The following is a 14,239-nucleotide window of genomic DNA, read 5'->3' on the forward strand; positions in this document are numbered from 1 at the left end:
TTTTAATTGGAAAAACTAGATTAAGTTCCACAGGGAAGATCCCTTTGGGAAGACCACACTTCTGTCGGCCTCTTTAGTTTATCCCAATGAGTGAAGAAATGGTAATAGAGAACCAAAGATGTTTTTATACCTCACCGTAACTTCAGGCTGTCTAATGTACAAAAACTAAGGTAAAAAATAAGAGAACCCCAAACAATGACCTACATAAAAGTTATATGACAAGTTATTTCACATATGCTAGAGGGACATAATATTTAAAGGAAATTATAACTCTGAAGGGACTATCTTACACTTCTGTGTTAGCAGACCCTAACAAAAGAAGGGGGGGAAAGATTGTTTTCATGACTCTATTTATTTAAAAAATGATCCACTCATTTCTTAGGCTAGATTTTTCCAAACTTTAGTAGTTAGCACCAAATTAAGTTCAAATTCAGGTTAGGACTGGGTTGATTTGGGGGAGCAGGGAAGGGGAAAAAGTGTGGAAATAAGGTTTTCAATACTTGGTTCTGCTGTGTAACTAGATGTGGATCCTAGGACGAGATTACACTGATACTGCTTCTGAAGATTCCCAAATCGGGTTAGGAGGATTTTTAAGGAGTAATGTGTGTAATGCACCACCCTTAATAAGTACTTGCTTTGTCAATGGGTATTCAATTGATATTTTTATATTCACACTTTTCAAATCATGTGTCTTGTAATTTCTTCTTGCAACTGAGTTGATAACGCAGATTATAGTTCTTTCTTTCCAACTGATGTAAGCAATGCCAGATGGCAGGACATGACTGGGAATGTCTCATATATTTTATCCCCATAGTTTACTTAGTATGAGATGCTCAGTAAATAGTTTGTGATTGTATACTCCCATAAACTTTAAAAATATGGCAATAGACGTTATCCCTACCTCCACCCTCCCAGTCTCATTCCTTGGTAAAACACAACCACTGGCTACAGTGGTATAAAATTGTAATCACCCAGATTTACATTCCATTCATTTGAGTCCATTCTGGTTGGCTCAGATATATAAAAATCCACCTACCTATACATGGGCAATGCAGCTTTGAGGCTGTGGCTGGCTTATTGCAAGATGACTCATTTGAAAAGGAATAAAAATATTCCAGTCACTAAGTTTTTTTTCACCAAGCTGTGTATATAACTTGGGGTGGGGAGGACAGGGAGAAATAATAAGCTGAAGCTCCAGAAAGGCCTGATAAAGACCAAGGACTCTGGATGGAATCCATTCACCTCACAACCATTATCAGGAAGACCACACTTCAGTCAACCTCTTCAGTTTATCCCAATGAATGAAGAAATGATCATAGAAAACCAAAGATCTTTTATACCTCACCGTAACATCAAGCTGTCTAATGTATAAAACTAAGGTAAAAATAAAAGTTGAGAACCCCAAACAATGACCTACATACAAGTTATATGACAAGTTATTTCACATGTGCTAGAGGGACATAATATTTAAAGGAAACTTTCTATAACTCTGAAGGGACCATCTTATACTTCTGTATTACCAGACCCTAACAAAAGAAGGGGGGAAAGATTGTTTTTATGACTCTATTTATTTAGAAAATGACCCACTGATGTCTTAGGTTCGATTTTTTACCAAATTTTTTTTTTCAATGACATTAAAAACTCACATCCCAAAATGGAAATATAATTTTCTCTTAAAAAAAATAACTCATTGGGGTGGCCGGTTAGCTCAGTTGGTGAGAGCATGGTGCTAGTAACACCAACGTTGCTGGTTTGATCCCTGCATGGGCCACTGTGAGCTGTACCCTCCTTTAAAAAAGAAAAAAACATTTGCAAATAAGATTTAAAAACCTAAAAAATAAAAAAATATTTTAAAAAACTATTAAAAAAAACAATCTATGACGTTAAAGTAGGGATCAAGTTAACATCTAAATTATTTAATAATTCCAAGTGACCTGTGAGGGAAAGATTTTTTTCCCCCCAGTTAAGAGAAGCTTCTCAAGGTCATACAACTAAGAGCATATAACATAAAACTAAGTTGTTGGCGTCAGGTTTTAGACCCAAGACATTAACTGAATATAATGCATGCTTATACTATGAAAAAGTTATAATGGACAGGTTTCTCATGGTGTTACAATTCTACCTTTAAAAATTAAAATGGCAATGCCAATATTTGAATTAGCAACTCGATTTTTGGTTGCTTACTTACCCAATGTTGAATTCACAAACAATCTATTCTGAAAGGGGTGGAGCAAACAGCCTATGGCTTCTTGATTTGTTCTAAAAGACATTTCAACATTATCACTCCATTAAGTTTCAGAAATGCATACACCCTAAAATATTTCCATTCCAAGAGCTATATCAAGAATAAATACTGGGATCTTTAGATCCATACTTTTTTTTTAAGGCATGAAATTCTATCTAATTGTAATGAAGGATAGTCCTTTAAAACAGTTTTCTCATACCTATTTATAAATTAAATATACAGAAGCAATTGAGTATATTCCTCTTGTTCCTTAACCTAAACACAGTCTTTTAGCAACTGTCTTGTGTACGGATTTAAGATTCTTTTAAAAACTTCAAATTAATTCAAGTGTTTAAAAGCAACGGGAACATGTCTCACAACACAACTTTACTAAACTAATTTAAAGTAGGGGAAGGCCTTATCATGGATCTAGTATTAGAACTTCATAAAAAAGAAATATTGATTTCATCTAGATAGCCAGGTTGTATTCCTATTTAAGATTATACTTAGGATAAAGAAATTCTCATTAAGTCTCCTAGACATATTGATTAGATGATTCATTAAATATCCCATTATGCATGTTAAGTTTAAATATGTAGCATTAGTATCTCCTAATGTACAAGTTTTAGTGAATTTCCATTATACATATCAAATACAAAAAACTTTTGAGTGAGCTTGTTTTGAAATTTTTCACATCTCAAGTACTGTAAACAATTTGTTATGTCTTATTTGGACAGATGTTCAGTTTTTATTGCCTCAAAACCGGGATAACTATGTTAAACAGACATTCAAGTAAGAGGAATTTAAGTGCCTGTTCTGAGAAATGTATTTTTTAATCCGTTAGTATTCTGTATGTACTGCATTTGCTTTAGTCATGACCACTAGTCTCTAACATACTACTTTCAAGTTCAAGTGATGCTTAATTATTCCTTAAACTGTAATTTACCCTTGCCCTAATATCAAGTACTTTTTCCATTGTCATTTGACTATAGCTGATCTAAAATCTGCTAAGGAGTTCCCAGGGGTTATTGGGTTACCAGTTTCAACTGACTCCTGGAAACATTGAATGGCTGCTTTGGTAGCTTTATCTTAATAATGTTCAGATCTAGGTTAATTTGAGAAGACAGAATTAAATAAAAACCCTCAAAGCTAGGAGTTTTACAAATTACTTTTCAAAATAATAAAAATGAAGTGTCTACATAGATTGATGTTAGTGTTACAGCCATTTATCAGAGGTCAGTCCACAGGATCAGAGACTACCACTAGTCATTTTTCTGATCCTTTAGAAACTAATGTCTTCTAAGGTAAGATCTAAAATAAGTCATACTAATACCAAATTGCACTTACAGAAAGACTCCATTATATTCTGAAGTTAGAGCAAGGGATAAACACTTTCAACAAATAAAAGGACTAATAAAAGTTTAATAGAACGGGTATTATCTTGGTAAAAATTAATGCTAAATGTCACTCTACGGCTACTGTTGACCTGTTCTGTTAGTACCAAGGTAGTTTGTCAAATATTTATGTGATACTGTCTGTAGTCAATGAAACACCCTTGAATGCCTCCTTGCTGAAAACTTTCCACCAGCTTGGCACCAGCACTGAAAAACCCAAGTTATCTTCAGCTTTCCAGTGTAAAGAGCAATTACCTTTAAAATTTTTTTAGTTTATTTTGAAGCAAATTTCATGATTGCCTTTTTATCTTCATCCGGCCACCCAAATAAAACTTGCTAAAAAGAAGAGAAAAAAAATGTATATGTACATAAGAGTCAGCTTTTGGTGAGAGGGTCATTACCAAAGCCCATTATTTTTATATTTGTTCTCTACTTTTTATATTATCTCAAAAATTAATCTCTGCATGGTAAAAGGTCCACTACTAAATTAAAAATATGGCTTCTACAATACACTATTATCTTATGAACAACATGAAGCAAATCTACATCACTTGGGAAGAGATATCAAGATGTCTATGTGTGGTGAAAACATTATGTTAACTATACATTTTTTCCAATCAGCTTTACAGGATTCCTACCAAGTTCCTCTTAAAGAGAATAAATCAAAACAAAGCAGGAGAGTTATTCCACTAAAAAAATAAACATGAACCCCCTTCTCCCAAGGATGTGGATTTTAAAGTTTAAGCCGAGGATAGTTGGCTCCCAGAGGGTTGCAATATTCCCATCTCTAACAATCTCAAATCAGATATATTAGAGAATGGACAGGTTATATATTAACAAAATACAGGATTATCTTGCAGTTTGCCTTTTTAAAAAAGAAATATATTCTAGTGATTTAAGGCAGGTATTGCAAAAGCATTATGATTCCTAAATCAGAAAAAAACAAACAACAAAACACTGTATTATCTCCTCCTATGCCCCAAGAACTTCCACCTGCTACTTGAAACATATCCTTGTGAAATTTGCCTTAAACTAAGTTGAGCTGTTTTACTAGATAATTAAAACAAGTTTGACTAAATTTGGGCTCTTATTATTAAGTGGCTTTAAAGTCTGCCTACTGACTCGTTTTAGGCACCTGTCACAGAAAGCAATGTTTCATATTACTTTGGGCTATTATCAGAAGATAACTCCTGCCCCAGTTTTTGTTTAGAGAAAGAATAATTTTACACTTAATTCCAGAATATAGCTTGTATTTTGCTGGAATAATCAGGTAGATTTTCACTTGAACACTTAAGCCAAGCCTTAGGAGTTTGGGTACACTGGAAGACCTCAGTCTGGTTTCTGTATTAAAAGAGGGGGTGGGGGAAAGTTTATCCAGATCTTCTCCCCTTCAGTTGTTGGTAATTCAAAGCAGGAACCTCATCTGAGGATTAGACAAGATTGAGTTAGATAAATTTCACCTCATACTAATATCTTACTTAAAGACCAACATGGGTAAAACAGGACCAAGGGAAAATTGAAAACTCCAAGACAGTAATTTTGAGATCAATGTTAGCTTTACTTCAAATTTGTATTTATGCAATTGTTTGCAAAAAGAATGCCTGTCCTTGACTTTACTGCAATGTTCACTTTTGTCTTAAAGTAATACATAAAATAAACAATTCAAGCTTCTATATATTTTATTACTAAGCTTCCACAGAACATGTGTGCAAACTTCAGGTTTCCCATCTCAAACTAAGCTAACCAAAAATGCTCAAGTCAGCAAATACGCAAAATGCATTAAAGAGAAACCTCAAATAAAGTTTTTAAAAATCAAACTTTAGAACTAACCTTTTATAATTAAACTAAGTTGTTGCACCTTTCCTTTCATATGCATACACCGGGCTAAAGACTTCCATCAATAGATCTCGTACTTGGCACAGGGACATTTCAAAGAAGAAACAAAAATAAAAGGAGAAAAAAAATAGAGAAAGGAAAAGAGGTTTACTCTGACTTGAGTGAAAGCTTAGTCCACTTCCTCGATGGTGGGTCCCCCGGAGGCTCCGGACGCGCCGCTGCCAGGGCCGCCTTGGTAAAGCTTGCTGATAATGGGGTTGCATACTCTTTCCAGCTCTTTCTGCTTGTGTTCATATTCATCTTTCTCTGCCATCTGGTTTCGGTCGAGCCAGTTGATCACCTCCTGGCACTTGTCGAGGATCTTGTTTTTATCCTGCTCGCTAATCTTGCCCCTCAGTTTCTCGTCTTCTACCGTCTGCTTAATGTTATAGGTATAGGACTCCACGGCGTTTTTGGCGGCGACCCGCTCGCGATTGGCTTCATCTTCTGATTTGTACCGTTCCGCCTCCTGCACCATCCGGTCAATGTCATCCTTGCTCAGACGACCCTTGTCGTTAGTGATGGTGATTTTGTTTTCTTTACCGGTGCTCTTGTCGGCGGCGGTGACATTGAGGATGCCGTTGGCGTCGATGTCGAAGGTGACCTCGATCTGGGGGACCCCGCGGGGCGCCGGGGGAATCCCTGTCAGGTCGAACTTGCCGAGCAGGTTATTGTCCTTGGTCATGGCCCGTTCGCCCTCGTACACCTGCACCAGCACGCTGCTCTGGTTATCTGAGTAGGTGGTGAAGGTCTGCGTCTGCTTGGTGGGGATCGTGGTGTTCCTCTTGATGAGCGGGGTCATGACGCCGCCAGCTGTCTCGATGCCCAGAGACAACGGGGTCACGTCGAGTAGCAGCAGGTCCTGCACGTTCTCTGACTTGTCCCCGATAAGGATGGCCGCCTGTACCGCGGCTCCGTAGGCCACCGCCTCGTCGGGGTTGATGCTCTTGTTCAGCTCCTTGCCGTTGAAGAAATCCTGCAGCAGCTTCTGGATTTTGGGGATGCGGGTGGAGCCACCCACCAGCACGATCTCCTGGATCTGGCCCTTGTCCAGTTTGGCGTCGCGCAGCGCCTTCTCTACCGGCTCCAGGGTCCCGCGGAACAGATCGGCGTTGAGCTCCTCGAAGCGGGCGCGGGTGATGGACGTATAGAAGTCCACACCCTCGTAGAGTGAGTCGATCTCGATGCTGGCCTGTGTGGACGAGCTCAGGGTGCGCTTGGCGCGCTCGCAAGCGGTACGAAGCCGCCGCACAGCGCGCTTATTGGGCCCAATGTCCTTCTTGTGCTTGCGCTTGAACTCCTCCGCCAGGTGGCTCACCATGCGGTTGTCGAAGTCCTCGCCGCCAAGGTGGGTGTCACCGGCTGTGGACTTCACCTCGAAGATGCCATCCTCGATGGTCAGGATGGACACGTCGAAGGTGCCGCCGCCCAGGTCAAAGATGAGCACGTTCTTCTCCCCGCCCGCGCAGCCCTTCTTGTCCAGGCCATAGGCGATGGCCGCCGCGGTGGGCTCGTTGATGATGCGCAGCACGTTGAGGCCCGTGATGGTGCCCGCGTCCTTGGTGGCCTGGCGCTGTGAGTCGTTGAAATACGCCGGGACGGTGATGACCGCGCTCTGCACCTTGCCCCCCAGGTAGGCTTCCGCGATCTCCTTCATCTTAGTGAGGACCATGGAGGAGATCTCCTCCGGGAAGAAGGTCTTGATCTCTCCCTTGTACTCCACCTGCACTTTGGGCTTCCCTCCCTCACTCACCACCCGGAACGGCCAGTGCTTCATGTCCGACTGCACTGTGGCGTCCTCGAACTTCCGTCCGATCAGCCTCTTGGCGTCGAAGATGGTGTTGGTGGGGTTCATAGCCACCTGGTTCTTGGCGGCGTCGCCGATGAGGCGTTCGGTGTCGGTGAAGGCCACGTAGCTGGGGGTGGTGCGGTTGCCCTGGTCGTTGGCAATAATCTCCACCTTGCCATGTTGGAAGACCCCCACGCACGAGTAGGTGGTGCCCAGGTCAATGCCGATAGCCGGGCCGCGGGCAGACATCCTGACTGAAAGACAGGCAAGCGACGTTAGGCGAGAACACCAGGGACAGAAAATCCGCGGCGTCAAACTAACGGTAGACTAGCACGGGACACCGCGAGCGCAACCAGAACCTCCCGCTCCCCCTTCTCAGCTCCCGGCTCTTATAGCCACCTCCCTGCCGCCTTGTGGAAAACCCCGGAGCCAATCCGCTCCCAGGACCGCCCGCCAAGGCTAGACTGAGTGGGAGTGACCTGTGGGTGGCCCAACAGATTTCAAGTTGAGTGAGGGGCGGGACTCCGACCCGCGCAAGAAGGCGAGGGGCGGCCGTTATGCAAATGAACCCCTCCCACATACCCCCGCGGCCAGGGTTCGCGAAGCCTCAAGCGCCCCCTGCAGCTGGGGGTGTTAGGCTCGCGCACGCCCCCTTTACCCCTGCCAGGTGTACGTGCATTTTCCTGTTCTTAAGGCGGGATTCGTCAACGCCCACTGGATTGGCAGGGCAGGCGGCCAATGAACAGCGCGAACTTCCAAGTGGGGAGGGGAAGGAAAGGCTGGGGCGTGGCTCGAGGAGGAGGCGCGGAGGTGGGGGCCGCCGAGAGGGGAGCCACCTGGGCTGTCGGCTCTGTTCATAGGCCTTAAGTGTAGTTAGCTGCCAAGTGTACTGACGAACCTAGCGCGCAGGGGCAGGGCAATTCATTGAGTAGGTTCCACCGAGGAAATAGGGCCAGAGTCTGTTTTTTTTTTTTTAAACATTGGCGTGGCCTCAGCGTGAGAGCGGTTCCCCCCAGGCGGGGACAAAAAGAAATGACACTGAAGTTGCTGAGTCGGGCTGTCGGCCTTCTGGAAGTTTACCATAGCGTATTTCTCTGCGTCTCAGTGGGTGTGAACGCACGATATAAACTGGCGGGTGGGGACAATAGTAGAAGCCCGGGAGAGCGCCTTGAGAGACCGACGTTGTTTTCCGCGCCGCGGAAAGCTTGGGAGAACGGAAAGACTGCAGCTCCTCTTCCCAGCGTTTAAACTTTTTCTATCTCGCTTCCCATTTTTCCTGCTTGTCCTGCCACTTTAAGCTTCCTGATTTCGTCTCCCTATTCTCTCCACTACTTTCCTTGTTTTTGGTTTCAAGTGTTTTATCCGCTGCTTTGAATTCTTCGCGGGAAAATCTATAATCAAAACCCTCACCTGGAAGCACCATAAAAGAACCTAGTCTCAGGCCCAGCCAGATTCTCTCATCCCCAGCATACGCACGCGCGATCGTATTTATGACCGAGTCATGTTTATGACTGAGCTCAACTGAGTGCGATTTTCTTTAGCTATGATGAGTTACATTAGAGGCATAAACCCTCAGAGAAGGTAGGTAAAGGAGCACAATTCATTTTATCGTGTGTCAGAGGACTGTGAGAATGGATTTGGAAGTACTGCCTGGAACCAGGTGATGAGGTAGAAGCAGACTCCTATAAATGGGCTCCTGAAGGAAAACAATAACAAAATCGCTGGGTAACACTTCACATTATGAGGGGGAAACTATAGACATCCATTCCACAAGTTTTAAAGGGTACCTATTATGTGAGAGTAAAAAGACAAATGAAATAGTCTGTCTTTATGAGGTTGACGGTCTGGAGGGGCACATCCAGAGAGGGAAAAGTGTGTTATTGGTGAGGGCTTCCTGGAAGAGATGACATGCCTGAGCCGGCAGGTGAAGTTTGCCAACACAGAGGGGAGGTGAGGCATGGGTTGTAGCAGCATCGGCAGAAGAGAGCAGTGTGTTCTGGGGCACCTACATGTTCTGTACAGAAGATTAGTGTCACTACAAGGGGAGGGATGCAAGCAAGGAATAGTCTCTTCAGGTGGATGGGATACATTTCAGAGCTTTATGTGCCACGATGTTTTTCCCCCCTGAGGCTATGGGAATGGGGAACCATCCTTTGAATGAGGCTGGTAATATATAGCCCGTATCAAAGTTGTGTGAGACAGTGCTGGAGAGAAGTTTTTGTCTGAGAAACATAAGTAATCTGTGACCAAAAGGTAATGTTAACAGAACCGTACAAAGTCAATCAATGAACATTTAAGTTTCTTTTATCTAGTGTTAAAACAGTAACAAAATTGTGTGTGTAATTTCCAATCTCTAAAAACACATTGGCTGTTAATTTACTAATATATTAGTTAAATAGTACTGACTTTAACCACAATTCCCATCATCTTTTTTTTTCCCCATCATCTTTTTCATGAAAAAAGTTAAAGAGAAAATTTGAACTATGACATCTTTCAAAGAAAATATTAGGAAAACAAAGATAAAACCAAAAGGTTTCTATTGAAGCTGCTTAAACTGTGAGTACTTATCTCTTGATTTTTTTTAATCTTGTAAACTGTTGTGTTTTATGTAGTTTTTTTAAAAAAGAGGGAATTAGTAGGCTGGAGAGCAATCCAAATTCTTTGTAGAACTGATAAGTGATTTAGAGACAGGGCCCCAGCTGTAACTGAAAGCAGAAAGAACTGTAAGAAACAAAAACTCTTCAGATCTCTTGTATTCAAACAGCCCTCACACATCTAACCCCAAGCAAAGCAAGATCCCAAAAAAGCAAACATGCCAGTTCTTACACACAAACAGTAAAATTAGAGCTTCAGAAGGGAGAGGTTCTTAGTAACTATGTACTATCTCTATGCAGTTATTACAAACAAATCTTGCAATCCAACCATCACAGTCATCTTTAACACAGCTTTCTCAAACCACAGTAGCAATTTTCCTGCATTTTCATTAGCTATATGTATTTTTTCAGCTTTAACTTTTCACCTGGTAAATTGATGTTTCATGTTTCATACTTTAGATGGCATCCTGAGCTTTTCCCAAAAAGACGCAGTATTTGCATTTTGATTTTATATGAAATAAACTTTTCCAGTTCTAGAACATTATCATACACTGAGCATTCTTGGAATTTTTATATTGTTCCTTATTTGTATTGATTCTTTTAAAAAATTTTGGTCTTTGATGAACTGAGGCTCAAAATTCATTAAAAACATGGCCCATTAAAAATGATCGTTAGCAAATTTATGATCAAATAATACTCATCAGTGTCAGCAATGGTACATCAAAACAGATAAACTCTACTGGTGGGAATGTAGAATAGTACAATATTTCTGGAGGGCAGTGTGACAATATTTTTCCTTTACCTTAAATACAATCATACCCCTCATTTAGCATTACCCTGTGGGGTTCATCCTAAGGAAATAATAGAACATGCAGGTAGTATTATTTATAACATTAAAAAAGAAATGGCTTAAATAAGTGACAATAAGTAAATGATTACATCAGTTATAGTACATCCATATGATGAATTATTGTTAGCCATAAAAATTGTTTACAAGAATTTTAATGACACAGAAAAATATTCTTGATATAATCAAGTGGAAAAATAATTACAAGACTTTTGTATCTTCTCCTATATGTAGAATAATCTTATGTATATGAAAAATGCATCAGAATTGGTTATCTCTAGATAGTAAGATTATTGGTAATTTTTCTAAATTTCCTCATATTTTTACAGTTGCTTTTTAAAAGTTGACTATTAACATTCTATTGAAACACAGTTCGCTAATCCTACTACATACATAGAAATTAATACTGATTTTCAACAAGTGAAATCTGTTCGACAGATTATTAATACTAGATGTTTCAAAATATTTTTAAAATCCAAAGACTGAGGTTACACCTAGTCTGGAAAAAACAGGAGCTTTAATATATGTCAAACCCTCTCTAATGAATCCCCAACACCCAGAAGAGTACCTGGAACACAGTAGTGATTCACTAGCTCAGTGTTTATTAAAAGTGACCTGAGGCACATTCTATAACCAAAAAGCTGGAATAACTTCATTTTTTTCCTGTATAAGAGGAAGGTTCTCTACCCACCTCTTATATTTTGGTACTAAATAATATACTGCAAAGATCAAAAGTTGAAACAAATTCTCATCTGAAAATATTTGTACTAGAGATACAAAGATGAATAAAGTAAGGTCTAAAACTATGTCATGGATACTGAGGCCTGCCTAAGACTGAGCAAGAATAAACTTTTTCAGAATTCCTAGGGAAAAAAAATTATGGATTTTCTGGAACTCTCTAAATCCCTACCCAGATACAACCTTCATAAAATTTGTGGATTGTTTGAGGAGGTAATGCTGGCCTGGAGAGAAGGTGGAATAAGTCGCAGCCTATAATTTAAGGATGAGCAAACTGAAGTCAAACTAGTTATTATATTTAAGATCTCTGTAAATATTGCCATTTCATAACTCTCTGGATGTACTCTGTCTCAAAATATTTCTCCAATCACCTGTTACTATAGGAAAATGTTCACCATTTGTTCTCTGAGTCTAGGAAAATGGTTTGTAAAAGTTACAGTTAAATTGTAGATACACAGTAGCCTGGCGTAGGACACTACCTTGGCATGGAAGGCTGTGAGACTCAAAGAGACAATTTGTGCCTTCTTCAGTTTAGCAGTGCTAACTTGGGAGGACAGACTCTTGTGGAGCACTCTGAAATGATTGAAAAGAAGTGAGGCTGTTGTCTTATACATGGAGAATCAGAGTCAATATGCCATTATTGTTGACACTTATTAAGTGAAGTTAAATTAAGTGAAATGATGGCAATCATCTTCCAGGACTGACCTGAAATGAAGGAGAATACTCATTGCTGAACACTTGAGAAAAGAATTATTAAACTCTTAAACTGAAAATAAACAAAATGAATTATACTGGTTAGGAACTTATTTCTATGAGTAAATTGTTATTTTGAGAAATGAATTAACCCTCTGAAGAGCTAAATCAGTGGATTTTTAAATTCTTTTTGTATTATAAAGAAACCTAATTAATTTGTTCCTGTCTGTGTTTGCCATGAAATATTACATTTCCAAACATTCTATATTGAAAGAAAACAGGATTTGGCAATAATAATAATTTTAGTTAATTCTCTGTGTGCACTTCTGAAGCTGCTCAGGAACATCATAGTTAGCTATATTAAATGCTTTATTATTTTGGTATTAGAGAATGGAAGGAATTGATAACTTTTCGGGCAAATAATTATTTTAAAGAGCCAGGTTGAAAAAATACAGGATACATAAAAGTAATATACAGACAGTTTAACTTCTGAACATAGAGGAGGAAATTTTATTAGGTAAAAGCAATGGATTAAAAAAATGTAACAAAAATTCTCTATGTAACCCAATAACTCCATTTTATGCTAATATACAGAAAATAATCACATTATAGAATGCATTTATTTCACTTATTATTGTAATTCATTACATCTGTATTTTAGTACAGTCAAAAATGAAGCCATATTTCTTTTGTGAATATAATTCTACCAGTCAATTAAAAATTTTCTGCTGAGTCTCTACTATATTGATCTAGCACCTTTAATTATTGAAAATATTCTTTTATCTTTGGTTTCCTATTTGTTACAGGTTTGTAGTTCTATATGCTTCCTCATGTTCCCAAAGGAGATTAACTCTATTTTTTTTTGTTTTTTGTTTTTTTAGGAACTAACACTTTTCTAAACTTATTTTCTTAATGCAGTTGAATTCATGTGAATTTGAAGTCTTTAGGGATTTTTCTTCTCCATTCTTGCCCCTGAACCCACTGTTCCATTGTAATTAACTTTCTCTGATTTTTGTTAATCTAATTACTAGAATGAATATTCAAGTTATCATCCAACTTTATAGCTAGAGATTTTAAATTATTTAATTTCTGCATATACAATTATGTATACTCTAAGTTAGATCTGTTTGTGTAACTCATTATTTGAAGAAATAGGCATAAAAACATAAATATTTCTGAAAATATATAACATCTTGATATTGCACAAGAAATGAAAATATTAATAATAATGAATTGGGTACAGTTAACCAAAAATAAAACTGAAAGTATACACATAATAAAGAAATAATATGGCTGTAAGATTCAAATGGTTAAGAAGTGTGTGTGTGTGTGTGTGTGTGTGTGTGTGTGTGTGTGTGTGTATCACAAAGTATTTGTAGCCAGGTTAAAATTTCACCAAATATTTCATTTCCCCACGAAAGGTTTTTTAAAACATGTTAACCATTGTTTCATTTAACACGTAGTTGAATTTTATCTTGAAATTTGAAAACTGAGAAACATGGTATTATACATTAATACTGAGAATAAATGTTTAACAGAAACTGATTCTGCTTTATTAGGTTATATTGCTATAATACAATGTATCTTAAGATACATTCTTTTTGGTTGTCTGTGATTTGTGAAAATTGACCACTATTGAAATAATAGCACTTCTGTTTTTCCTTCAAGTTAACAGACTTAAAAGGGAGATTCATTAACATTCATAAAGTTTGTAACATATATACAGTGAAAAAGGGCAAATGTGATTGGATAAAGAAGTTGTGGTATATACACACAATGGAATACTATTCTGCCATAAGAAAAGATGAAATAGTACCATTTGCGACAATATGGATGGATCTTGAGATTGTTATGCTGAGTGAAATAAGTCAGACAGAAAAAGTCGAGAACCATATGATTTCACTGATACGTGGTATATAAAACTGAAAACAACAAAAGAACAAGACAAACAAAAACTCATAGACACAGACAATAGTTTAGTGGTTACCAGAGGGTAAGTGGGGAGGGTGGTGGTAGATGAGGGTAAAGGGGATCAAATATATGGTGATAGAAAGAGAACTGACTCTGGGTGGTGAACACACAATG

General features: G+C 38.9%; 1 protein-coding gene and 2 non-coding genes across 3 annotated transcripts; 2 read left to right on the top strand and 1 right to left on the bottom strand.

Moving 5' to 3' along the window:
- Positions 1-1,697: 1,697 nt before the first annotated feature.
- On the top strand, positions 1,698-1,771 carry TRNAT-AGU (transfer RNA threonine (anticodon AGU)). Its single transcript has one exon. It is a non-coding gene; the product is annotated as a tRNA-Thr (tRNA).
- A 3,384-nt stretch (positions 1,772-5,155) lies between these two features.
- On the bottom strand, positions 5,156-7,904 carry HSPA2 (heat shock protein family A (Hsp70) member 2). The gene has a single exon (XM_033109191.1). It carries the CDS (start codon positions 7,529-7,531, stop codon positions 5,624-5,626), a length of 1,908 nt encoding a protein of 635 aa, XP_032965082.1. The 5' UTR covers positions 7,532-7,904; the 3' UTR covers positions 5,156-5,623.
- Positions 7,905-12,131: 4,227 nt separating this feature from the next.
- LOC117024340 (small nucleolar RNA SNORD2) lies at positions 12,132-12,201 on the top strand. Its single transcript, XR_004423416.1, has one exon. It is a non-coding gene; the product is annotated as a small nucleolar RNA SNORD2 (small nucleolar RNA).
- The last annotated feature ends 2,038 nt before the right edge of the window (positions 12,202-14,239 follow it).

This window comes from Rhinolophus ferrumequinum, chromosome 6, assembly GCF_004115265.2.
Source record: "Rhinolophus ferrumequinum isolate MPI-CBG mRhiFer1 chromosome 6, mRhiFer1_v1.p, whole genome shotgun sequence".
Lineage (NCBI taxonomy): Eukaryota > Metazoa > Chordata > Mammalia > Chiroptera > Rhinolophidae > Rhinolophus > Rhinolophus ferrumequinum.